Below are 26,570 nucleotides of genomic sequence, written 5' to 3'. Positions count from 1 at the left end.
AGACTGAGTGCCAGTCAGTTGTGGAGCACTGTGTGTTGAGTCTTTTGAAATTCTTGGCCAAGAAATTTAATGTTCTTTATCACATTGTTTGCAGTGATGGTTATCTCCTGTAGTAGGGCATGCAAGATATGAGAGTTTTTCTTTTTAAGATTTTATTTATTTATTTGAGAAAGAGAGAGAGAGTGAATGAACAGGGGGATGGGCAGAGGGAGAGGGAGAAGCAGACTCCCCGCTGAGCAGGGAGTCTAATGCGGGGCTCAATCCCAGGACCCTGGGATCATGACCTGAGCCAGAGGCAGATGTTTAACCAACAGAGCCACACAGGCACCCAAGATGTGAGAGTTTTGACTCAATTCTTGAGTAGCCCATAGTGGAGATGCTCCAGGCAAAAAAGATGGCTCAGATGTGGTCAGATGCAGCATCCAAGTCCTCAAGATCTCCTACCAAGCTCTTGGCTTCCCTTTCAAGGGTGTCGTCAGGTCCAGCAGAGAAAGGAAGAATATGGTAACATTTTGATGTCAGCCTTCACATTTTAAGGAAACACAGTTACTGGTAGACTGTCCAGATCAATGATAGTCACTGAAGAGGACAAAGAGGAATTTAAATACTTTAAGGAAGTAGTTGGGCTACATATCTGGTAAGGACTCACAAGACTGGCTAGGTAATATGAGTCTGCCCAACGCTAGGAGATATCAATAGGTCTGCTCCCAAAGATGAAATAGGTGTCTTTTGGAATAACCAAAGAAAATGGGCAATTTTTTGTCATAGCGTCATCTTTTCTACCATATAGAAGCTGAGAAAAGGGTATGGTTATACGGAGACTATCCTGATTAGGACTGTTCCATACATAAAACTTTAGTGCCTCCAGATGGCAGCACCCATGCTGGAGTTGTTTGATATAAGGTTGCATTTTCTTTGGGAAAATGATGAATAGTTACAAGTACTGTCATTAGAGTTGGCAGAGTAAAAGATATATAGTTGACCCTTGAGCAACGCAGAGGTATGGGGCATCAACCCTCCACATAGTTGAAAATCCTCATGTAATTCTGACTCCCCAAAAACTTAGATATTAATAGCCTACTGTTGACCAGAAGCTTTACCAATAACATAAACAGTTGATTAATACATATTTTGTGTGTTATATGTATTATAGACTGTGTACTTATCACAAATGAAGCTAGAGAAAAGGAAATGTTATTACAAAAATCATATGGTAGAGAAAATACATTTATAGTATTATACTATAAAAAATCTGCATAGAAGTGGACCCATGCAGTTCAAGCCCATGTTGTTCAAGGTCAACTATGTAGACAGAAACTGGAACCTAGAAAATTCTTGTCTGTGAAAATGCTAGAGAAATAAACATGACTCTTCTAAAAGTGGTCCAGATTGAATTTGGTTATTTGTTTAACTGATTTAAATAAAGGAAAAGAGCATTGTGCGGGGAAAACAGCTAAGCCGTGGTTTTAAGGATGGGAAGAAGAATTTGAGGAAAAATGAAGGAAAGGGTGAACAAAGGCAACAATTTTAAAAAAGATGTTAAGGTTGAGTAATCTCAGTTTAGCAAAAGCCATCCAAAGGTTTGGGGGTCCTGAATATAGGTAAAATAAGGAATCTTATTCAGTAGGAAGGGCAAAAAAGAAAGACATGGTTCAAGAAAGTTTTGATACTAGTCAGTAATAGAAAAATAGAAGGAGGATAACAAGAAGAATACAAAGGAAAAATATGGAGGGGATTGAATATAACACCTGTGGATGATCTTGTTCTGGTGTGTTGGTTGGAAGCTGACCACTTCATGGTATCATACAGTTGTTCTTGAGAAAACAGTCTACTTCATGTCATTAGAGGGGAGGAAAATTTCTTTTTTTCCTTCTTCTCTTCCAGGTTCCCTGACAAAAGATAGATTAACAAGAGAAAATTCATGCAGTGTACATTGTGTGAGAGAAACCTCAATGAAGAGTAACTCAAAGGGTTGGTTAGAACTTGGGCTTATATAGTATCTTCGCAAAGGAAGAGGACTTCAGGTTTCTAGGGGTGGTAAATTGTGGGAAGGCAAATAAAACATATGGAAAATTAGTGGAAGATAAGGGCTAATAAAGTTTACTATGTAGATTCCTCAGGACTGGTAAGGATCTATAGTTGTCTCCAGTGATTAACTTTTGTCTTTCCTGGTAGAAGAAGGGGACATTTATTTTAGGTAAATAGGGGGAAGGTGGAGAACTTTTCTTGTATCTGCTTCTTCTCAGTTGCCTTCAGCTCAAAATAATCCTTATGTCCAAGTGGCATATTTTGGGTGTGGCATATTCTGTCACCTACATCATTATCTGCTGCTTCAGGCCTTTCCAAAGACCTTCAATTTAAGGTTTCCTGTTGAGGTGGATTTCTATTTGAAGTAAGGCTTTTATTTATTTATTTTTTAGTTGTGAAATGTGAATCAAAGGTTGTATTCTTTGTTTTGGAGCAGTTTTGGTGGTAAGGAAGACAGTGTGTTTTGGTTGAGGACCCCCCTCCCCAAAGTGTATCTACCCCTTTCATGTATAAAAAAGGGAAAGGGTATGAGTAATTAGGGACTCTAACAGTGGGAGAAGATGGAGAGGATTTGACGTTTTGAGTTGCAGGCATGGAACCCAATTAAGGAGGTCAGGGACATCTCTTTAGACATGACGTATAAGGGAAAGGCAATGGCAGAAAAGTTAAGGAGTCAATTCCGGCGATAGCCAACTAATTGTAGAAATCCTTGGAGTTGTCTTTTGGTGTTCGGGAGAGGGAAATTGATAATGGTGTTAATTTTTTTTTAGGAATAAAGTCTTTACTTCGGGGAGGATATCATGTGCTAGCACTTGAGGGCTGTTAATTGTTTTATGTTTAGAGATGTTATGTCCCTTTTGGGCAAGAGCTTGCAGTAAATACTGGGCATTGACAACCATCATTAAGCAGAAGGTCATCTGTGTACTGAATTCGGGTAATGAGGCTCAGATACCCTCAGAGGATGGACTGAAGTTCCTCAAAAGAGGTTCGCCTGAGTCATGAGTGGATGAGACTGAGCAGTGGGGGAAAGAAGATGGAGTACAGTGTGGGGCTGTGCCTGACCATTCCTCATCCCAGATCTTCGTATCACCCCAAGTGCACGGTACTCTAAGAAAGAGGAGTATAGTGCACAGTAAAATTCTGCTGTGGGTAACCTGTCAGAAGAGTTCTTGTGGACTGGAGAGGGAGCTCCTGATGTGAGCCAAATTGCCACAGGGGTTTATTTATTCAACTATGGTTAATGAGTCTCTACAGCAACTCCATAGGGGTCAGCCTGTACTATGTATGTGTGTAGATGTAGAATTAAAAGAAGTGAAGTTTAAAATCAACTAAAAAATTAAAGCCAATTACTTAAAATACTTAAAACAGAGAAATGGATTGAAGTTTGAGACAGAAATAAAACCCAATAGGGTAGGACCTTATCACTGTAACACAGCTAACATTTAGGATGAGAGAGAGAAAAAAAGTAGAGAGAGGAGGTTAAGTCTGAGGGTTTGTAAGGAAGCTGCTGAGGGCAGCTCAACTTCCCAGTAGACAATATTCCATTTAGCACAAGGCAGACCTTCATCCCACTTGTGACTGTTCCCCTGGTGGCTGTCACCCAGCCTTGCAATGAGAACTAGGCCTCAGTAAGGTCTGCATCCTGTGAGTATTGACCCTGTGCTAGACGCTGGTTAGATAGTGATTATACAAAGGTGAAAAAGACTGTCTGCATTTAAGAGCACTTTTCAGCAGGGAGGCAGGCAGGTAAACAGCTATAAATTCAGTGTCATAAGGATTGTTTGAGACCTCCACACAGAGGATCCACAAGTAGGAGCAAAGAATTCTCTGGAGGTTTAGAGTTTTCCCAGATGTGACAAGTGAGCAGCACTCTGCAGATGAGCAGACAGACAAAGCAGGAAAGGGCATGGAGCTGAGAAAACAGTAAGAGCAAAGGTTCAGAGGACACAATACACACATTTTCCCTTCCTCCCTCCCCTCACCCCCTCCCTTGCTACTGATTCTGAGATGTCTGGTGTGGAAGGGGTGATAGTTTTCAAAGTGGTGAAAAGGTTGAGTGCCTAGAATATAGGTGGGGTTCAGAGTCCTGCAATGTGAGGATAGAAAAACAGGTTGGGCCTGGTTGTAAAGGGCCTTGGATGCCAATTAGCAGTTTACCGCACATGCAGTGCTGCTCTCTCAAAGTTCAGGGGATAAAATCTTGTAGAAAGGGAACTCTGGCAGCCGTGGAAGGGGTATATAAGGGCAAGAATAATGAGACACTGGTAGTCTAATGTGGAGGTAGTCTAATAGCAGGTCTGATGAGAGATGATTAATCTTAGAAATGGGTTGGGGTCAGACATTTCCAAGTAGGATTGGTAGAATCTGGTGGCCTGTGGAACTGGGTCTGAAAGGAGCATGGTGGTGTTGTGGAGGGTGTGGACTTTATAGCCAGGCCAGCCAAGTTCAGTGTGATGCTGGCATTCACTAGCTCTGTGACTCTGAGCCAGGGACAGACACGTTCAAAGTTCAGTTCTCTTCTGTAAAAATGGGCACAATGCCACTTACCTTTTTTTCAGCAGAGATTGAATGACACGACGTATGTGAATCTAAAGTTTTGTCTGGCACAAAATAAGTAATCCATACATTTGAGTGCCCTTCAGCAGGTGTTCAAAGCCTCCCACATGTGTTTCATGTGCATCTTTCTAGGGGAAGTCTTACTCTCCTGTACCCATTCCCTCCCTCCAAAAATAATAGGGCTCTTCACTATTTCTCAGACATGGCCTATTCATTCTCGTCTCTGTCTTTACTCACGCTATTTCTTTTCTTGGAATATCCTTCTTCTCCTCAGTTCTCATTTTTCTCCAGGGCAGTCAATTCACCTTAAAGGCTCTGCTTCAAATTGTACCTCGTCTAAGAACACATCCTCAATTACCCCACGTGGAAATTATCTTTCCTTCCAAAGCATTCTATTGGAACCATTCTAATGACCCTTACACTATACTGCAATTTACCCGGCTATTTTAGGTATATATTTTCTCTCTTCTAGGTAGCATCTAGTTAATTTTTCTATTCACTGTAGTATTTAATTCAGTGTATGGTGTTATCAAAAGTAGACATTTGGGGTGCCTGGGTGGCTCAGTTGGTTAAGCATCTGCCTTCGGCTCAGGTCATGATCCCAGGGTCCTGGGATTGAGTCCACATAGGCTTCTTGCTCAGCAGGGAGCCAGCTTCACCCTCTGCCTGCCACTCCCCTTGCTTGTGCGCTCTCTCTCTGACAAATAAACAAATAAAATCTTTAAAAAAAAGAAGTAGACATTTTATGGATTAATATGATTGACTTGGGTAGAAAAGAGAGCAGTCAAGCAAGTACTAGCTATGGGGGCAGGAGGAGGACGACATGTGTCCTTGCTAGCAAGAAAATCAGAGGAGATGTACTGCTGCCAATCCTAATTTTATTACCCCCATTTCTAGTTCCACCTATGTAAATCACAGTTCCTCCACAGCATCTAAGTGTGGCAAAACTCAACATATAAGGCCAGTAAAGAGTGTTTCAGACAACACCATCCTACTAGTTTACTGAGTTTTTGGTTGGTTTGTAGGTTTCACCTGTTTTGTGAGCTACAGGCTTAATTTAGATGAGTGGCAAAGACGGTATATGCTCTAGTTCTTCAGTGTTATTTCTGTAAGAAAAATACATAGTATAAATATTATATATATTTAAATATACAAGTATATGTTTTATAAAAATATATAATATTTATACTATAAAAATATATTAAAATATACAATATAAATATAAAATCACAATCTAGCCTAACAGCAGATCGTTTCAAAATTAAATTATCTGATTAAGTAGCACACTCTTTTTTCGCTTAGAAGTTTTAGCTTATTAAATCTGCATGGCTTAATTTCATGATATTAGTTTGTGGTCCCTTTAAGCACAGCGAAAGACACTAGAGGAAGATAGTGTTGAACTCAGCAGCCTGGAAAAGCAGCCTGTAATGAAAACTTACAGAGGAAAAACTAGCATTTGTGTAATGGACAACCAGATGTGGTTAGTTTTTCTTAAACTTATCTGTAAAGAAAAGCAATTTTTGAGAACAATCGCCTAATATTTGTATTATATTTAAAAATGAAAAAGAAACAGCTATTGTTTATGTGAAAGATCTTTATTTTCTTTTGAACAATATTAAAACAAATAAATTATTGTGCAGTTCACTAACATACTGAGCACATGTTAGTGTTAACCTTATAAAAAAAGGCACTTCTGGTGCAATTACAGTAAAGTAATAGAGACAATTTGATAGTTATTTATCTTGCCACCTTATAAAATTGCCTGCTCATTTCACATTGTTCTTTTAATGTTCTTCAGTGATATTTAAAAAAAATGTCAAAGTCCCATCATGAAATGTACTTCTGTTGATTGATGTATTTTAATTCTATTTACTGCTAATGACATCACCAGTAAATCACATTTAAGAGACATCTTTAAATATTACCCTTTATTCGTGTGCTTCACGGTGTCATAAGAAAGTGTTTTAAGTACCCAAAAGTAAATTAAGTAGAACTCTGATATAAACCTCCTTTACAAAGGAATAAAAGTTGGGTAAACCAGAGCTTTTTGTTGTTGTTATTGTTTATTCTTTTTCAATGAGTTTATTCTGCTGTTATTTCTAATTATACAATTTTGTGAATTATATGATTTTGTAAGGAAGACTTTATAATTTTTTTTTAGAAAACAGGCATGATCTAATTTTTTAATAAAAATTATAATGTAAAGTTAGCTTCCCAATGCCAAGTCAAAATTAAGTATGTTCTCTAAAGAACATTCACAGGTGCTCTCAGTTTTTTCATAGACATATGTACAGAGAATCACAAGTATCAGCTCACCTGATTAGAATAATTTTCTTATAAAGAAAAACACCCTTCATATATCCTTTCACAAAGATACTATTGTATGATTAATGTTGAAACCCAAGTAAGCTGAACAAATGTTTAACAAATTTTGCACCCTGTGTTTTTTTATTTTCAAGCTTAAAATAAAATAAAAAAAATCATGAAACACTATAAAATTGTCATAAATTGAAAGCTATACTGACATTGTGTCAATAAATGAAATATTCTTTGACATAAACTATAATACAAACAGCACACTTTAACTACTGGTTTTTTAAAGTAAATGTGAATTATAGAATTTGGCTAGAATATTCTGATATATAGTAAAAGTAAAATTATTTCATACATAATCTGAAAAGTTCCAGGTGTAACTGACAGTGATTTTTAAAATGTAAACATTTCCTTTCCTTTGTGTAGTTGTGTTATTGTTCAATTAAAAATAGAGTCCATGTATGACAATTAAATATTATTCCATTTCTAATTCTCTATGTAGTCATGATAAGAATAACCAAAAACTGAAGTCAAAATTACATTCTAGATTTATTTGAAAATGCAGAAATAATATTAAGAAACCATCAGCTATACCTGAAATATTTCCTAAATTATTTTTGATTATCAATTGTATCAACATGAGTAATTTCATAAAGAGGTCTAGATGCTACATACAATAGTTTATGGTGTACAGACTCCTCAATCAAAAGTTTCTATTGTGTAAATATACTGAAATAGAGCTTTCCTGAGATGAACTATCTTGCTGGTCCACAGAATAACTCTGTAAAACTGTATCCAGATTTTAATCTGAATTATAATCTAATCTGACATCCACCCAAGATGGGAGTTAATAATTTTCATCATCAGTTGATTTGTGCTAATTCTTCTTTTCAGTGGACCATTTATACATTTATTACTAAACCAAGGTAGTCAGATAACTTGTTGAAAATGAAACTTTTCAGAAACAGCTACTTTAGGAGATACTTTCAAGTATAAAAACCAGGAATCCTTTCTATGCTTTTAAGGTATACTAACATTTAACTACTTGAAAGATACAGAAAATACATTTAAAAAGTCAAGAAGTTTCCCAAATATCCATGTTGCTCATGTCAGAAGAGTTTTACATTTTAAAAGATCAATCAGAAAAATGTTAATTAGCTTAAAGGATTTTTTTTCTTTCATTCATATAACCAGGTAGGATCTCACTCATGTATTTATAATTAGGAAGTCACTGACATTAAGTAACTTCTTCTCATTGACTGATCTGTGAAATGCTGCTGAGGTAATTTTCAGACTTCATTATAAAATTTGTCCACTCCTGACAAATGTCCTCCATGGAGAATTCTGTACCACCGTATTCCAGAGGAAGAATGTCTGGGAAATGCTGAAGTAAGCTTTGTTTGTAATTGTTCCCGTGCATGTGAATCTGAAATAGCCAAAATGTTTCAGAAGATATGCCCTCAGTCTCTCAGTAGATTAGATATATTTCTAATGTAAAATCAACACCATAGAACAAGGCATTTTAATGACTTTCAAGAGAGGAGAGCATGTATAGATACTGTACCCTTTATTCCTCTGCTTATGTAAGAATTATACTTAAATTTCTATTGTGCTGCTTATGAGTCTAACCACCTTATTGTTTTTTATATGTATTTGTATTTGTATAACTATATAAGATTTATAGAAAGATATTCTGTCCTCTTTCAAAAATAGATTTTTAAAACTCTAAATAAAATTATTTTATATAGTCTATTCCCTAATGTACAGGTGATTCTTAGCAAAATATCTAACATCCTGAGACTGTTCTAGAGATGATAAAAATATACTTCCTGGTACTAGTTCATATGAATTAGAAGCATATATCTGCACACACCGTTATGTATATGGGGAGTAATTTATGTGGTACAGTTGATGGATACTCTTGGCTAGGACAGAATTGAGACAATTATGATGGTTGAGAACCTTAAATTTTCAAATATTTTAAACTATAAAAAGTGATCATATAATGCCATGACGTTAAAATAAAGACTTAGAGCCTTCAATTAAAAGCACATCTTGCTAAAAATACGTAAGTACCCTTTTTCCATCTGCTAGGGTAAAATGTTCATCTATACATTCAATGATCATTTAAAAACAGCTACTGTATGCTAGGATAGGAGAATTGAAAAATGAATGAAACAAGTTTCCTGGAGTTGGGAACCTCAGAGTCCCAATTCTTGATTTCTTCTGAAATGTTTAAAATACCATCAGCTAATTGAAAAAAATTCCACTATTTCCTCAGAAGGGGGCAAATAAAAACACTCACAAGGTATTGCCAAAATGTTGAAAGGGAGGAGAATGGCTTGATTGGGTCCCCATCTCCCTTACTTTGGCAAGTCTGTTTCATGTCAATTACCTTTCACTGAACTGCTTCACCTACCTTCTCAATTTTTTTTATTTTTCTTTCTTTTTTGCTCATATTCTCCTATTCATTAGGTTCGGTTCATTGTTTTTGTTTTTATTTGTCCAGAATATAACCCAAAATAGAAATACTTATTTTTAGATCTTTCAGAGTTAAACAAAACGTGTCAGATATTATCAAGCTACACTGAAGAGAGACAAAAGTGAGCCCCGCAAAATTGACTTTTTTAAAAATGCTAGAATGAAAAGTGGCCATCTTCATAGGTATAGTTCTTCTTGAAGACAGATAGAAATTCCTACTGGATAATCTCTACAAATTATCCTTTATAGATTAATGTAGAAGAGTGGTTGCCATTCTTGGGAATTCAAATTTTATTTTTAATACTTGAAAAATCCTAAGAGATATTAGATATTCACCTGAGATAAGGCTCCACAAGATAGGTAAAAACAAAAACAAAGAAACCCATCAAATCTCTTTGCTTTAATTAACATGACATTAAGTCACATACCTTGGGTATTGTGGTTTTCAGTTATGCATGTCTAATTTAAATACATTTATTTTTTATTTGCACAGATAATACATTCATATGGCTAGAAATCAAAACAAGATAAAAGATATACAATGAGATGCCTTGGTCCCTACTCAAACCTCATCCACCCCATCCACACCTCTACTCTATTACATATAGTTAGGTTGCTTTCTTGTATCCTTTTAATGTAAATACAACTAGAGATTCTGATTTCTCCCCTTTTTATACAAAAGGTAGCATACTATAAAAACTATTCTTCATTTTTTTATTTCACTTTACATTATGAAAGTCTTATTGTATTCCATTGTGTTGATACAGCTGTTTATTTAACCAGTTCCCTAATGATGAACACTTGGCGGTTTCCAATCTTTTGCTGCAATGAATCCTTTTGTATCTGTAATTTTGTTTATGTGCTGGTATATCTGTGGGATAAAATCCCAGAAGTGCAAAGGCTGTGATTTTGATAACTATTACCACAGTGCCCTCTATAGGGAATATACCATTTTGCACTCCCACTTCAATGAATGAGAGGCTGTTCCCCCCACAGCCTAACTTGATTTTCCAAATTAAAAAGGAATTTTAATTTATAAAAATGCTTTGTTAGACAAATACTTAAAACATTGGGCTAATTGTGGGGAGGGGAGGTAATAATGCAATCCTTAAATAAAAAGGATTGGAACATTTGGTACAGAAGAATAGTGACTTGAATATGTTTTACTTACCCGTTCCTTAATTTTTTCAGTCAGGAATGGTTTAATCATGGAAAAGACAGCATGGAAAATTATTGGCTCATTTATCAAATGGATACCACGAACTTTTAATGGAAAGGAATCCTTTTGAAAATAAAGAAAAAAATTATTAATAACAAAGCATAAATCAATATATATTCCTATTGACCAGTCCCTTCTCTGAACACTTGCTTTACTTAGTGCAGTACCTAAAGTGGGATTTTATTTTCAGAATTATTTATTCCATCAACACAATATCCTGCTCTGCAGCTCACAGTCACTAGATTAAGGAAAGATCTCTGAAAAAGGTTTCACCTTATAGTTTAGGCAAAGTATTTTAAGAAAGACCTGCATCTTTTGTAAGTAAGACACAGAAAATATCTTTTCCAACCACATATAAATGTTCTTTCAACGAACCAGTGAGTCATTTGGATGTTTATATTTAACCATGTTCCCCTAATTTTTATTTTGAGAAAAAAAATTAAAATCTCATAGAAGCTGAGGAAATAGTAAACACACACTTTTAAACTTCTGGCACAGGTATAGGTCTTTCACATCAAAGTAATATAGGTTTATTTAGAAAGCTTAAAACATTAAGAATTAAAAAAAAAAAAAACACTTCATCAATAGTTTTCCTACACAAAATGTGCTAACATACAGATTTCTCCCACCAAATTTCTTTCATGCAAAATTCTTTTTTTTTTCCCCCTATGCATACCTTTTACAGATGTGTTATCAATTTGGAGCTTTTCCTTCCAGGTTCTTTCTATGAATAATTTTATTTTAAACATAATTGCCAATATGCTGTCTAAATAATTTGCACCCTGTTTTGTTTCATTGACATAATACAATTTTTACACATATCATGGGTTTTAATATTGTTGCGATAATCTATCAAATGGATATACCATAATTTTCCTATTTCTGGAAAAATAAACTGTTTCTAATTCTCATCTATAAAAATTGATGCTATAGTAACTATCTTTATTTATCGGAGGCAATGGTGGTTATAAACACAACTCCTACATTCAGATGACCTGAACTGGAATTCTTGCTTCACTGCTGACAAAATGTGTGTGCTTGGGCATTGCTATGTCACCCCTCTGACATAGTTAATTAATCTGTAAAATGGGAAAAATAAGAGCTATAGGCTTGTTTGGTCATTACAGGGTAATGCACTTGAGACATTTAGCAAAGTACTTGGCACATAATAAGCTACTATTGTTATTATATATGAAGTCTTTACTGTATTTCAGATTATTCATTGGCTAGGTCCCCGAAAGTAGAATTACTGGATCAAAGATGATGGCCATCTTAAAAACCTTTTAATTTCTGAAGGAATTGTATCAATTTATACCTACCAAGAATGTAACATTTTATTGTACCATTGCTATAAATATTGTTTTGAGTCAATTTTTTAATTTAGGAAGAAAATATTAATAACAGAAAGAGAAAGTTACCACACTATTATTTAAATGTATAAATTCCGTAGTTACTAATTTTGAACCTATTTTCAGTTTCTTGCAACATTCTTTCTTTTATGAATTAATAGCACTTTATTTCCTCTTAGCATTATTGAATTCTATGTGTCATTTTAAAATTATTTATTTTCTAATAAATGTATTATCCTCTTGCTTTGTTGAACATATAACTAAATTGAAATCTAGTTATTTGGAATTAGTATCCCAAAGAGTTAAAATATACACTTACGGTAAGAACAGCAGCAATCTTCTTGGCTACGGATGGGGTGATTTGAAAAGCATGAGAAAACTGCCAGCCTTCTAGATCAAAGATAGCCTTGATACCATTCCGTTGCGTTTCTACCTCCTGTACAATAAGCTCGGATGTGATTAGACTTACGCGAAAAACATCATAAGCTGTGAAAACTTTGGGGTCCCATTGTGCTAAAAAAAATTTTTAAAATAGCATATCTCAGCATAGTGTAAGGATTCAGGAAGATTTACAAAGGGAAACTAATTCTTTTGAGACTTAAAACATCAGTAGAAATAAAAACATGTACAAAGAGCGTGAATTGAATAATGGATCAATTTGGTAGTCCAAAAACATGTTCCTGCTATTTCCTCTATCCTCAAATCCCTAGGGAAGAACAGAGAAGGGCATGGGGGAGAAGAGAATGAATGCAGGCTGGATTTGATTGCCAGACGAAGCTATAGCCCAAAACATTCAGGAGAGGGTGTGGCTAAAGAGGAAAATGTCCCCAGGTATGCTCCCAGCTCAGAGGTGTTGGAAATGGGAAAAGCAAGGGCTTTTGGATGATAAAGGATTATAAAGAGAACTAAGGTCCCTATAGTAACCAAAGAGGTTGCTAAGGGAAATGGATGAAGAGCAGACTGGCAGGCTGATGTATCAGACACCCCTCGGTGGCAACAGCGCATAGCTGTCATGTCTGCACAGGCCAGAACAGTAAGTGTGGGCTTTGGAAAAGAGCCAGGGAAGCACTCTGGTAGCTGCCTACACCCAGGGGAAACAACAAAGCATTACTGACATTCCTGTCCTCTCCCCTCCCCCACCATCCCTGGGCAGGCCAGGGCAAGCAGAAATGACAGTAATGGACAGGCAAACAGGTGATCTTAAAAGAAGATACACATTCACTAAGTATTATAACATTTTTAAAAATACACACAAAGAAGAGGGGAACCACACTCAATAGACAAAGACATTAAAACCTAAGGAAACAGTTAATAAAGCAAGAGACATTAAAAAGAAGCAAGATAGTTTCAGTGAGGGAATAAAAGGGTAATGTAGGCTATTATTATAAGAACAGGTTATTATTTAAAAGAATCAGTTGAGATCTTGGAAATAAAAAGATGATAATTCAAGCAAATCTCAGTTGATGGGACAAATAGCAGGAAAGACACAGCCAATGAGTGCATAATGGTTTGGAATACCAAGCTGAGGAATTCTCTGAAAAGAGCCAACAACTGATATGTATGCATCAAAAGACTCATGCAGCTAGAGACATGCAGCTAGATCCAGAGTTTTGACATCCAACTAATTAGAGTTCTGGAAGGAAATAATGCAGAGAATAGGGAAGAGGGGAAAGAGGAATAACAGTAGAGAAAAATGTTCCAAAGCTGAAAAAAATGCAAGTCTTCATACTGAAGGTTCCAAGGAGTGCCTAAGGAGACAAATGACAAAGGGGAAAGAAAAGATTCATGATTAAGTAATGGTAAAGTTTCAAAATACCAAAGTTTCTGGCTTGGACAACTGGGTAGAATGGTGGTACCATTTATTGAGAGAGGAAACAGTGGAAGAGAAATGTTTTGGGAGGAAAAAATCGTAAGTAGTTTTGGACACGTAAAAATGGTGAATGAGAGACATCCAATTGGAGACAGTTGGAATAGGGAGCTGCTCGTACAGATCCCTGGGGACAGGAGATGGTGGGGTGAAGACAGAAATCTGAGAGTTGTTTGTACTTGCATGACAGCCTGCAACAGGGATTATCTTAGGTCTACACAGAAAGTAGCATAAGAAGAGGAAGTGCCCTAAAGAATTTCAGAATTGAAAAGGTGGTAGAACAGGTGGTGCCAGCAAAGGAGACTCAGAAGGAGCAGCCAGTTTAAGTCAGGAAAACATCAGGAGAATGTAGCATTAGAAAAGCCAAGGGAAGAGGATATCTCAAGAAAGAGGAAGTGGTTTGCTGTGTTGAGAGATCAAGTAAAACAGAACTAAACATGTCCACTAGATTTGGTGAAAAGAAGGTCACTGATGATTTGTTAAGGTCATTTCAGCACAGAGGTGGAAGTGAAACCAGGCCAAGGTGGATTGAGAGGAATTGTGAAAAACTGTGTGAAAATATGGATGGTGAACATCACTAATTTGAGATGTTTGGCTGAGAATGAGGAGTAGGGAGATGGCTGGGGTGGAGGCTGGAGGATCTTGTGGGATTGAGAAGGAGTTTTTGTTTTGTTTTGGATGGCTGACCCTTAATAGATTTAAATGTTGATAGGGAGTGTCTTTTAGCAAGGAAAAAATCGAAGATAGAAAAGAGACAATCAGAAGTATTCCCAGAAAGGCATAATGGGATTGCGCTTTGCTTTTTAAGAGCCTCAGCTGCCTGGTAAGAATTTGAGTAATCAGTTCATGGATAACCCAGCTCAAATATACTATACTACTTCAGACATTGGCAGAAAGCTACAATGGAGAAAAATACAAGCAGAATGATTGAAAGTCTGCAGTCAAGAAAATAGTTACTGGCCTAAATTTCCAAGCTCACCAACATAGTTGTCTAGACCTGTGCTGTCCAATGGGGTTGCCATTAGCCATGTGTGGCTATTTAAATTTAAACTAATTAACATTAAATGAAATTAAAAATTCAATTTCTTAGTTGCAAAAGCCACATTTCAAGTGCTCAATAGCCACATGTGACTAGCGGCTACTGTAGAACAATTTCATCATCATAGAAAATTCTATTGGATAGCGCTGGTCTAGACTCTAAGCTCCTTTAAGGCAAAAGGAAAATATGACTTTACTTCTTCATTCCTTTTCCAGCATCTATTCAATATTTACTGAGTGCTTATTATATATCAGGTAATGTTCTAATTATATTTCATGTGTATTACAGGATTTAATGCTCACAGGAACCCCGTGAGATAGGTTTTTACATGCCTGTTTGACAGAGAAAATGGGATCACAGGTACATAGCTGCCCACGTAGCTAGAACATAGCAGAGCTGCAGTTCCAACTGGGCAATGTGCTGTAGAACTTTAACCCTAAGAACTAAGCCATAGTCAAAACTTAATACTCACTGTTAAATTTTATTTTTGCTGCGACAGTATGATAGTTTCAAAAGGCATAAAATTATATCTGGCTGGTAGGCTAATAGTGGCAAAAACTGAGTTTCACCTTGTGTTGCCCTGATGGACTGGAGAAAAAAGGTTCTGTGCATTTTCACTGCAGAGATGGTACCTAGGGAAAGGTGGTTATGCTAATGTTCTACCCAAAACCTCTACCACAGATTTCCTTTTTTAGTTTCTCCCATTAATTCAATTACATTTAGGAAATTTATAAATCTTTATCCTATCCTTTCCTTTTACTCCTAAACCTCTTCTGAGTTTTCCCTTTGCACCCTAGAATAAGATCTTATTCTACATAACACACAGGAAATTTGCTGCATGCCCTTCTGTTCTGACCATCACTAACTTACGTGTTTTCTGTTGTTGTTTTTTTTTTAAGATTTTATTTATTTGACAGAGAGAGAGAGAGCACAAGCAGGGGGAGCAGCAGGCAGAGGGAGAGGGAGAAGCAGGCTCCCCGCCGAGCAAGGAGCTGGATATGGGGCCTGATCCCAGGACCCTGGGATCATGACCTGAGCTGAAGGCAAATGCTTAACCGACTGAGCCACCCAGGGACCGCCCCAACCAACATGTTTTCTTGATTTTAAAAACAGTATACTTAAATGTTAATGTACCATAAGAAACCCTCTCACTAAGCAATAGAAGACAATTGATGCAGTGTTAAGGTATGTATGTATGTATTTATTTATTTATTCATAAAGCTTTTATTTTTAAATAATCTCTATACCCAGCGTGGGGCTCAAACTCAGAACCCCGAGATCAAGAGTCGCACGTTCCACTGACTGAGCCATCCAGATGCCCCCAGTGTTAAGGTATTTATGATCAAAGTAGCACATTTGTTTTTTCACTATCAAGGTGTCATTTTTACTTCTTAACTTGCCCCAGGTAATTTATGAACAAATCTGAAAAAACTCCAGCCAGGCAGTACAGAGCCAGGACACTTGCAGAAAGAGCCCCCTGAAGGTTTCAGTTTTATGTTCCTGGGACCTTTGAGTAGCATTGCCAGATAAAATATAAGACACCCTGTTAAAGCTGAATTTCAGATAAAAAACAAATAATTTTTTAGTATGTATGGAGCACACTGATACTAAAAAATTATATCCTGTTTATCTGAAATTCAAATTCAAACTGGACATCCCATATTTTCATACACTCTATGTTTACTTGCTACATAAAACATAGATAATATCGTCACTCTGGCAACTCTACCTCTAAAGAACTTGGGGAACTACACTCATCATCCTATAACACTGGTGGGGCAACAAAAGGACAGGGCAGACATTGTGACGTCTGTTTTATGGACAGTGACTATGTATCTGACACATAAGCAGGAGCAAACACCCGGAATCATTCTCCTCGGTCTTCTGATACCCTAAAGAATTACATGCAGGGCCTTCTTACAAGATCATAAACAGTTGAGTTACAAGCAGGTATCTTATCTATAATCAGGTAGAAAAAGCAAATCTATAAAGAGGCCACGAGAGGATGCTGGGAGCAGTGTGAGTCCTTCTTCATTACATGCCATTTTTAATCACACACAGGTCTAAGGAAGGGGCAGTCACACTACAGGAATACTAGGAAGGCCTAACGGTGAAAAGGGGAAGCTATGACAAGAGGGGTATGTGGAATACAGTGTCTTCAACGCTACTCAGGGATGCCGCTTTCCCACTGGACCTTCCCCCGTCCCAGAGGATGAGTCCCTGGCTCCTCAGCCTTGGGTGTTATCCAACTAGCCATTCACTCACTCCAGAAATATTTAATACATACCTACCATATACTAGGTCCTGGTTTCAGTGTTAGGATACAGTGAACAGAACAGACAAAATCCATGCTCTCATGGAGCTTGTGTTATTACCGTTCAGAATTCTTATTTGGATTTCCTACTGAGCATTTCCTAAACACTTTACCTTGATCTTTTTCACCTTTCCCCTCCATATTTCTCTACTCTGCTTTCTTCCTCTCTTATTTTAGACAGCTGACTGTGTGGAAGAACGGAAGCAAGCTTTTCGTTGGTTTCTAATTTTCTCACAGTTGCCAGTTTTATTATATTTGAGGGACATTACAATCTAAATTAAACCTAAGTTAAAGCCTGAAAAGCAAAATTCTTAAATATGGACTCATAAAGCTTTCAATACGGCAGCCAAGAAAAAGAAAGAAAAAGAAAAGCAGTGCTGTATATGACTTACCGATTCTGTAAATAAGAACTTTGCTGCCAGTGGGATCTCTGGCTCTCAGGACTCCGAGGTAACCAGCCTTCAGAAGTCCCAGAATACTTCTAGGGCACAGATCTGCACTTATTTCTGGACATTCTGCTCTCCACTTATAATAGTTTTTCAGTAACTGAAAAATAAAATAAAAATTGACTACAGATGTCATACATGGTAAGCACCTTGTAAAAACGGAAGCAAAGCCTTGGCATTATGTACGGCCCTTACCATCCATTATGTCAGCATTTTAATCTGGGGTATTTTTTTTTTCATTGTAAAAATTTAAGTTCCCTTCATCAAGCATTGCAGGTGATAAGACTTCATCACAAATTCAAAGTTGAGTAATTTTCATTTGTCTTCTATGGTTGGTAGTCTCCAAAGATAGCTACCAATAATACCTCCCCTCCTGGTAGACACATGCCATTTGTCCCATTACAGGTAGAATCCAGTTGATTCCTCCCCCCAGAATCTGGGCCAGCCTTACATTTTGCTTTGGCAGAAGTGACACTGTGCTAGTTTAGGAAGGCTGGGACTTTCTACATTTGCTTTTGGGGACCCAGAAACCACATCAGAATAAGATTACTAAATAGTAAGTCTATGTGGAAAGAGGCACTAGACAACTAGAGCCCATCTTGGTCTGGTCTCAGCCAAGTTCCCATCTGATGCAATGTGGATCACAGATGAGTCATCCCCACTCAGCCCTGCCCAACTGAGAGAATCACAGACAAATAAATAGTTGCGGTTTAAGCCACTAAATTTTGGGGTGACTTGTTACTCAGCAATAGCTAACTGAAACATCTACTGTTAGTCCATTCTGAAATAAGGAAAAATAGAAATCAAATGAATTAGTGGTACAAATATTTTTGGAGCATCTACAATGTTCTACACACTGGATAGGCACTTGAGTTATAGCCGTGAACAGAATAAAATGCCTGCGCTCATTGGAGCTGACCTGCTGGTGACAACTGGATCATACATGCCATGCTATGTAGTGAAAAGTTAAATTCCCAGGCTGCTTCATCAGAAAAACCTTGACTCTACCACATATCACCTGTGTGATCTTGGGTAGTTATTTAACTCCTTTGTGTCTTGTTTCCTCCATATCTGCTTGCAGGATTAAACGTAAAGCATACATGGACATAATGATTGGTAGTTACCCCTGCTATTGTTGTAATAGGAAAGTTATTTGGATTTATTGCTCATCTGAGTATCTTAGTGCAGGTTTATGTTAAAGATAACTAGAATTTTTTGGTTTCATTTTCTTTCCTACAAAAAAGAGCTAAATCAAAGATATAAAGGAACATCTCTATACCATTGCTATACTTTCTACTAATAGAAAAACAATAAAAATCAGCTTTGTTAATAGTGGTATGTATTCCGAGCAGAACAGTAAGCCCAGATAGTAGGTCTTGGTAAAGTATGGTCTGAAGGAATCCTGTTTTCTTTTCATTTTAAAAGAACCACCAATAATGGTTACTCTGCATTTACGAGAAATACAGATATTGCCAGTATATTGTGGAGAATACTAAAATCAATGCATTTAAAGTTTATTATGGTTTAATTTTCCTCTTCACGATGTTTAGCATTCTCAATTTTTGTAAAATGACAATATGTTTGGGTTTTGTTGTTTTGTTTTAAAGATTTAATTATTTTGAGAGAGAGAGAGCACAAGAGGGAGGGGCAGAGGGAGAAGGAAGGAGAATCTCAAGCAAACTCCACGCTCAGAGTGGAGCCTCAGGGAAGGCTCGATCTTATGACCGTGAGATCAAGACCTGAGCTGAAACCAAGTGTCAGAGGCTTAACCATCTGCACCACCCGGGCACCCCAACAATAAGTCTGTTTTGAGTTTAAAGAGGTGGGGAATGGAAGTTTAGATGAAAGGAAGGGACGAATTTCATATTTGAGAGTCACTGGAATAAACATGACAGGTGTGATCACAAAGTAGTGATGACCTGGAAGAGAAAGAACAAATATAAATTTAAAAGCCAAGTAGAGGGTGAAATTCTGAACCTGGAGCAACGTTAATGGCTGGCAAGGGCTGGAGAAAGAGAAAAGCTGGCTGGACTGGACGAGCCTTGACACCATGGCGCACAGAAGGGAGGAAAAAGTTATGTATGTCTCCTGCCCCTCTCTTCTCTCTCTCTCTCTCCCCGATGTTGTCTTTCTAACTTTCTCTATCTCTGTCTTTCTCCCTCTCATTTCTTCATTTAATAAACTTTTCTGAACTCTTTTAAAAAAGAGAATGTTGCCATGGGCTGGATAAAACTGCGAGGTAGGAAAGAAAAAAGTCCCTAAATTAGCCAACAAAGAAATAACTGGTGACCTAAATAGCAATTTCCAAAAGCAGAAAGAACAAAAGGTACATTGTAGATTCTGATATATTCATTCTACTCTTTGAGTTTCTCTTCCTCCTCCTGTCTTAGAGGGCATCAGAATAAGTGTTAAAAGAATGTTACAGTGCTCATTACTTTGATAGCTCCCTCAGATACAAAAATAGTCCTTTTAATTCTGTTTCAAGCAAAACGCTAGAAGCAGCATATTAGCTCCTATATAAAAATAACGATTTTAATTTCCCATGGAATCATAGAAGTTGTAGCTTCATTAAAAGGGATCTTTAGGTAACAGGCAGGGTCCTCAGCTTATTCATCTCTGCAGAATGCTGGGCACCCAGGAGATAGGTACAAGTGTTGAATGAAAGAATAAATTAATGCATGAATAAACCAGCCGAATTCACATACTTGAAAAGCTGACTTTTTCATAAAAGTGTGCAAATCACTCTCCTGCCTTTGACATTTAACTTTTGCAAATTGAAGTATCTAAACCTGGATCTTTGAGCATTACTTTTCCTCTGACAAATAAATTCAAAACTCGGCTGACATAAATAAGTTATGTAAATAACACAAACTGCTACTCGGCAATTCTCAAACAAATATCAGAAGTCCACAACAACAAAAAAACTGGCAGCAGGTGAACATTCGTTACTGGAAGGCACCTGTTTTCGCTCCAGTTAGGAATAAATAAATGTAAAAAGTTAGGGTTTATTTTAACTATGCTTTGTAATAGAGTCAGTTTCTTCTTACATTTTTCATGTGCTTTCAAACAAAATAACAGCTATAGTTGTGCTGCATTTACAGGGTTTAATGGCATCATTTCAATTCCTTCTCACAACCATCCTGAGAGGTAACTACTGTTATCCCATGTTATGGATAAGAATACTAAAGCTCAGAGAAGTTACACATTTGTTTAAGGGCAGTAACTATCAGGAGCAGAGTCACTGAAACTGACATGTGATATGACAAATTCTACAAAAGAAGCTACAGGAAGAGTCAATGGATTTTTGAAAGCTTCAAAGACTTTGGGGAAACCGTAAAAATACTTAAAGGATAAAAAAACTTGCCACATAGAGCAAAAACATAGGGAACTGAACTAGTCACTTATAAAAGACAGGAATTCACAAGAACATGTAGGACACACAGAGGTTAACAGTTGGCCGTTTTATGTCCATTGTTTTGAACAGAAGGGGCAAGTGCAGACTTGTGAGCATAGGCTCTGCAGAGTTCAACCCAAGTTCAAATCCCTCCTCTACCACTTAATACCTGACTTTGGACTAGAAACTGCATCTCAGTTTCTTCTAAAATGAGAAAATAATGAGATGATCCACACAAACACTATTTACCCAAATATTTGGTACTCTATAAACTTTTAGAATCATAAAAACCTCATTAATTCATTGTATCTTCAAATACAAAAACTAGAATAATGAGAAATTTCATTGTAACTGAGGGGCTTATCAAGGTTTCTTCATATACTAAAACTGTAGGGCTTTTATATTATAAATAAGGGGGTTTGAGTTAAATTAGCTGCCTTTATGGAGGAAATTGAAAAAAAAAAATAGTTTCACACTCTAAGCCTTTCCCTTTCCTTTCCAGTTGGCAGAAAAGTAAGGCAAAGAGTTCACAGACAGAAACTTGATCCCTATCCAGTGGATTTAGACAGTCTTGCTAACCAATTCCTCAAGGACATGGTGAAATGAAAACAATTCAGGAAAATAAAGAATACAGGAAACAATATATATAACAGCTGCTGGAGGTAACTTTTATTCCTTCTTGTGTTTAGACATTACTTTTGAAAAGCAGCTAAAATGAAATCAGTAAATCACATACTTTTTTATTATTAGTGATCTCTACACATTTATATGTTTAATGTTTCATTTAAACTGCACTCCTCATGGGACCTAAGATTGTCTTTATATTTAGTAGTTGCTGAGTAAATATTAGTTTATTACCCATGATGTTGGGATACCTGAGTAGCCATCTGACAAAACAAAAATAAAGTCAGATTCTTATTTCATTCCTAACAACAAAATAAATCCCAGTAGGTTAGCAACTCCAACATTAAAAAGAGACATCATAAATTACTAGAGAAAATTTTGGAGAGGAGAAGAGCTTATAAAACCCAGAAACAATCAAAGAACAATCTAATCGATACATGTGATTACATAAAAATGTTTAAAGTCCGCACAGAAAAGAAAAATAGTACAAGCAATGTCAAAAGACAACAAACTAGGGCAAAGGCTTATTTTCTTTAATACATAAAGACATTTTATGAATAAAAAATGTATATGTATATTTTATGTGAACAAAATGGAAGAAAATTAACAAACTGTAAAAACAGCTAACTGGAAAATCTAAAAATTTTAAATATATGAAAGATGATTAACCTCACTTTTAATTAAACAAATGCATATTATAATGAGAACCAATTTCTCACCAAGCAGGTTGACACAGATCATAATGTTTGATAGTACAGTGTAGGTGATAATATGGAGAAAAAAGCGCCATTTTGTAATATAAAAGTGATAAAATTAGTGCAAACGCTTTGAAGGACAGTTACATTCATCAACCCTGAAAATGCATACCTCACTTCATCCAGAAACTTTACAGGTTGAACTTGTAAGGATATATTCCTATTTTTGCACAAAAACAAATGTATAAAGAGATACTACTCCTATTTTTGCACAAAGACAAATATATAAAGAGATATCCAGTTGGTGATAGAAGAAATCCCATTTGTCTTGTTTACTGCATTTTGTGTACAGCCAGGCAAATTGTAAGAGTTCAAAAAATAATCACTGAATGAAGGAAAGAACAGCACGTGTGGGTATTGACATTGGCTGAGGATAACTCCTCTATCTAATAACAGGGGACTGGTTAATAAATTTAGATATAATAAATCCATACAATGGAATAGTACACAGCCCCCAAAAAGAATAAGATTTATGAACACATACTGAACTAGGCTGATCTCTATGATAAATTAGGTAAAAACAAAAAACAAAAACAAAAACCAAACAAACAAGGCCAAATGTAAAACACATACATATGCTTGTGTGAGCACAGACTATATCTAGAAAGATAAACAGGTAACAGTAACTGCTTCTGGGTAGAGGACCAGCAAAATGAAGGTTTGGGGTGGGGAACTTTTTGCCTTTATAAAGTTACTTTTAGAAACTTACTTTGCACTCTTTACTGTTCATAAACAAAAAAATCACCCATGCTCTTTACTTTTTCAATTAAAAATTAGTTATCAACAACAACAACAAAACTCATACTGGGTCATGTTATGATTCTGCACTGGTATACTTTCCCTGTCTCCCACCTCCCAATATGACACCGAGTAAGCCACTTGGCAGAAGGGCTAGATCAGGTTCAATTGCTGAGTGCTTACTATATTGTCAGGCTCTGTGCTGGGTACGTGTTGTTCTGCTAAATTGGTTAATGTTCAATCCTCAGAATCAGTGAGGTAGGCTTTCTCACCCTTATTTAACAGAAGAGGATGCTGAGCCCAAAGTGACATAACTCAAGGTTACATCCCTCTTTTTTGGTTCCTGTTTTCCTATTACCCCTTCTTCAACCATCTGTAACATACCTGGAAACACAAAAGAACCACCTCATCCCGCACCTTTCCACTCAAAATATATTGGACCGCTTTACTGTCCTGACATTTAAGTATTATTATTAATAATGGCACTATTTTGCTAGAATTTGGCTTCAGACCTTCAGTTTTACTGGCAACTTCATTTTTCCCACCACAGGTGGAGTGATCTGCTAAAATGTGATAAATCTAGGTTTCCTACTTCGAAGCTGTTACTCTGTTTTATATCGCTGGCTTCGGGCCAGGGACGGGAAAGACATCCCTATCCTCCCCACCACCCAAAACAAACAAACAAACAAAACAAAAACAAAAACAAAAACAAAAACTTGATAGGTTTCGTAGACTCATCTAGAGCACAGTTCCAGTGTTTGGGGTCAAACGGGCCATCACCCCAGAGCGCTCCAGCTTTTTCTAGGTTTCCTCTTTCCGTGACTCAGAGAAACTGGAAGGACCGGCGCGGGAGTTCTCAGAACACCTGCAGCCACCGCGCCCGCCGCCCGGTGCGTTAGAAGGGCACGTAGCCACCAAGGCTCGGCAGGCAACTGGGGATTTCCCAGAGGTCTGGCCATGCCGCTGGTCCCCGGCCCTGCCCGCGCGGGGGAACGCAGCGGGGAAGCGTGCTTACCCGCCAGGCCAGGTCGAGGTCGAAGTCCCGGGCGCGCAGGAACCGCAGCAGGAAGGAGTCGGTGAGTGGCAGAGGCGTCGGCGGAGCGCCCGCCGCCCGGGCTCGGCGCCGCAGCTCGGCCAGGCTGGGCTGCAGCAGCGGGGAGTGGTCGGGCAGCGCGCTGAGCTGCAGCCCCGCCGCAGGCCCTGGCCGCATCTCTGCCATGCCCGCCCCGCGCTGTCCCCCGCCGCCTTCATCGGGGCGGCGGGGAAAAGCGCGGGCTCCGCGCCACCCTCCGGCCCCTCCTCCGGTGGCGGCTGCCCAGCGCACACCCACCCTCCCGCCCCGCCGGGCCGCGACGGGCCTCTCACCCCAGCGAGTGGGTGGGCCAGCGCTTGGAACCACGTGGTGTCCCCACGGTGCAACTCCTTCTGGAAACCCGGGGCGCTAACCCGAGCCTTTCTTTCTTCAGTGAGGGAAGTCGTGGTGTTCACCGCCAAAGGGAAGACATCAGAAAGTTTGCCTACACTGATAGCCATTAGTTGGGACGTTTTTCACACACACACAAACACACACACACACACACACACACAATCTGCTAGAACAAATTTTTTCCGTCTTTTTCTCCCTTTCCTGCCGCCTTTCCTCTCTCTCTTCCTTCCTCCCTCCTTCTCTCCTTGCTATTCCTTCCTTCTCACCTCCCTCCCTCCCTCCCTTCCTTCCTTCCTTCCTTTTTTCCTTCCTTCCTTCCTTCCTTCCTTCCTTCTTCTTTCTTTTTCATCTTGGACCTGGAAGGAGCCTTAGGACAACCATTTAATGGCACTGTGGCCGACTCATTACTAAAGCTTCCTCCTTACTCTTATTAAAGCTCCAAGCTGACTTCCCATCCCAAACTGTATTATCACAGTGGTTTCTAAAATACACATGCCATAATGCCACATTAAAAACTCAATACGCTCAGCCCCTTGCACCAAATCCAGGCAGTCTTCTCGGTTCTTGGCATTTTATCCTGTTAATGACACATACAAATGAATGTCTAGCAAGTGCCAAAAAAAAGTTGTAAACACCATGTACTTCCTCCATTACCCTGCACCACCGTGTCTAGTCTTTCAATGGACAGTCTAAAGATGGATGACCTCATCTAAGTCATCCCAGGTAATGATGAATCAGGGAAATGATGTGGAAACCAGAACGGGTGCTAAATTAGGCTTTTCTTGATCTGTACCAATTGCAGCTATCCTAGAATTGACCTGAGTCTCCCAGGGGAATCCATGAGACTAATTCTTACTGAATATATACCATGTGCCAGGTAAATGCTAGAATTGCACAAACAAATAAAGCCAAATCTTTGCCTTTAAGAGAGAGTGGTGAGGGGCGCCTGGTGGCTCAGGCATTAATCGGCTGCCTTGGCTCAGGTCATGATCCCAGGGTCCTGGGATCGAGCCCCACATCGGGCTCTCTGCTTGGCAGGGAGCCTGCTTCTCCCTCTCCCACTCCCCCTGCTTGTGTTCCCTCTCTCGCTGTCTCTCTCTCTCTGTCGAATAAATAAATTAAAAAAATCTTTAAAAAGAAAAAAGAGAGAGTGGTGAGAAGGACTGGCATTTCCTTCATTAAAAGAATAGTTACTGAATTGCTACTGTTTCCAGACTTTGTTCAAGGTGCAGAGGGTACACCTGTGAACAAAGCAGAAACACCTGTCTTCAGGGACTTTTCATTCTTGTGGAGGGAGACAGGCAATAAACAAGATTTAAAAAAAGTGATAAAATATGGCATGAGAGATGGTGATCATTGCTATGGGGAAACAAAGCGATGAAGGGGGATAGCACCTCAGTGGGATGTTTGAATGAACACCCGGAAGAGGTGAGGAAGGGGTAGATCATGCAAAGCTTAACTCAGAGCTCTGGATAATACAAATACAAGGGAAGCCAGTCTTCTCTAGTAGTCTAAAGTGTTTAAAAGTGAATTAAGAACATATATACAGCATGTTCTTCTCCAAAATTTTTTCAACACATTTTTCTACTTATTCTTAGAAATCAGCATCTGCTTTTTTGAGAGTGGGCAGAAAATTCAGCAAGAGATCATGGACATAGCTGTAGTATCCTTTTTTGGAGGTGTGCCATGTGTGGGCATGACGTCCAAATGTGTTATTTCTGCATCTGTGAAACTCTTATAAGACAAACACAAAAGAACAGTGACCGATTGATTGCCATTAAACTCGGTGAAAATGGAACAACATAGAGCCTAGATGACCAGGAGAAATGGCTCCTAAATATTCAAGAGGTGACAATTGGTAGCAGTGGATATCTGTAACAAAATGTGGAGAAGTTCCAGTGTCTGCAGTTAGTTCCGTTGAAGAAAAGATGGCAAAGTTAAAGGAAAGAGAAAGAAAAGAAATTGGAGCAGTGGTGTAGACATAGAAGGTGAGACTCCTGCCCTAAAACTTGATTATTTGT

General features: G+C 38.0%; 1 protein-coding gene across 7 annotated transcripts; it reads right to left on the bottom strand.

Moving 5' to 3' along the window:
• Positions 1-1,748: 1,748 nt before the first annotated feature.
• TTPA (alpha tocopherol transfer protein) lies at positions 1,749-24,436 on the bottom strand. 7 transcript variants are annotated; one of them, XR_013447879.1, is made up of 7 exons: positions 24,139-24,436; positions 17,559-17,712; positions 12,266-12,459; positions 10,550-10,660; positions 5,617-5,690; positions 4,576-4,628; positions 1,831-1,889 (listed from the first exon to the last, which is right to left on the bottom strand). XR_013447879.1 is itself a non-coding variant. In XM_078072338.1 (5 exons), exons 1-5 carry the CDS (start codon positions 24,340-24,342, stop codon positions 5,685-5,687), a joined length of 669 nt encoding a protein of 222 aa, XP_077928464.1. In that variant the 5' UTR covers positions 24,343-24,436; the 3' UTR covers positions 5,446-5,684. The 7 variants fall into 7 exon arrangements, 4 of the variants coding, with proteins under 4 accessions (XP_077928464.1, XP_035944826.1, XP_077928465.1 ...); XR_013447878.1 differs by lacking the exon at positions 4,576-4,628 and having other exon boundaries at positions 1,749-1,889; XR_013447880.1 differs by lacking the exons at positions 1,831-1,889; positions 4,576-4,628 and adding an exon at positions 4,635-5,281.
• Between the last annotated feature and the right edge of the window lie 2,134 nt (positions 24,437-26,570).

Source organism: Halichoerus grypus, chromosome 5 (genome assembly GCF_964656455.1).
Source record: "Halichoerus grypus chromosome 5, mHalGry1.hap1.1, whole genome shotgun sequence".
Taxonomy (NCBI): domain Eukaryota; kingdom Metazoa; phylum Chordata; class Mammalia; order Carnivora; family Phocidae; genus Halichoerus; species Halichoerus grypus.
This window is presented reverse-complemented; position numbering and strand designations above follow the sequence as displayed.

Coding starts and splice junctions, on each gene's coding strand:
- TTPA (XM_036088933.2), bottom strand. CDS start 24,342: ATGGCAGAGATGCGGCCAGGGCCTGCGGCGGGGCTGCAGCTCAGCGCG. Junction 12,460..17,558: donor AGTTCTTATTTACAGAATCG/GTAAGTCATATA, acceptor AATTTTTTTTAG/CACAATGGGACCCCAAAGTT. Junction 8,324..10,549: donor CTGAAAAAATTAAGGAACGG/GTAAGTAAAACA, acceptor TGGCTATTTCAG/ATTCACATGCACGGGAACAA.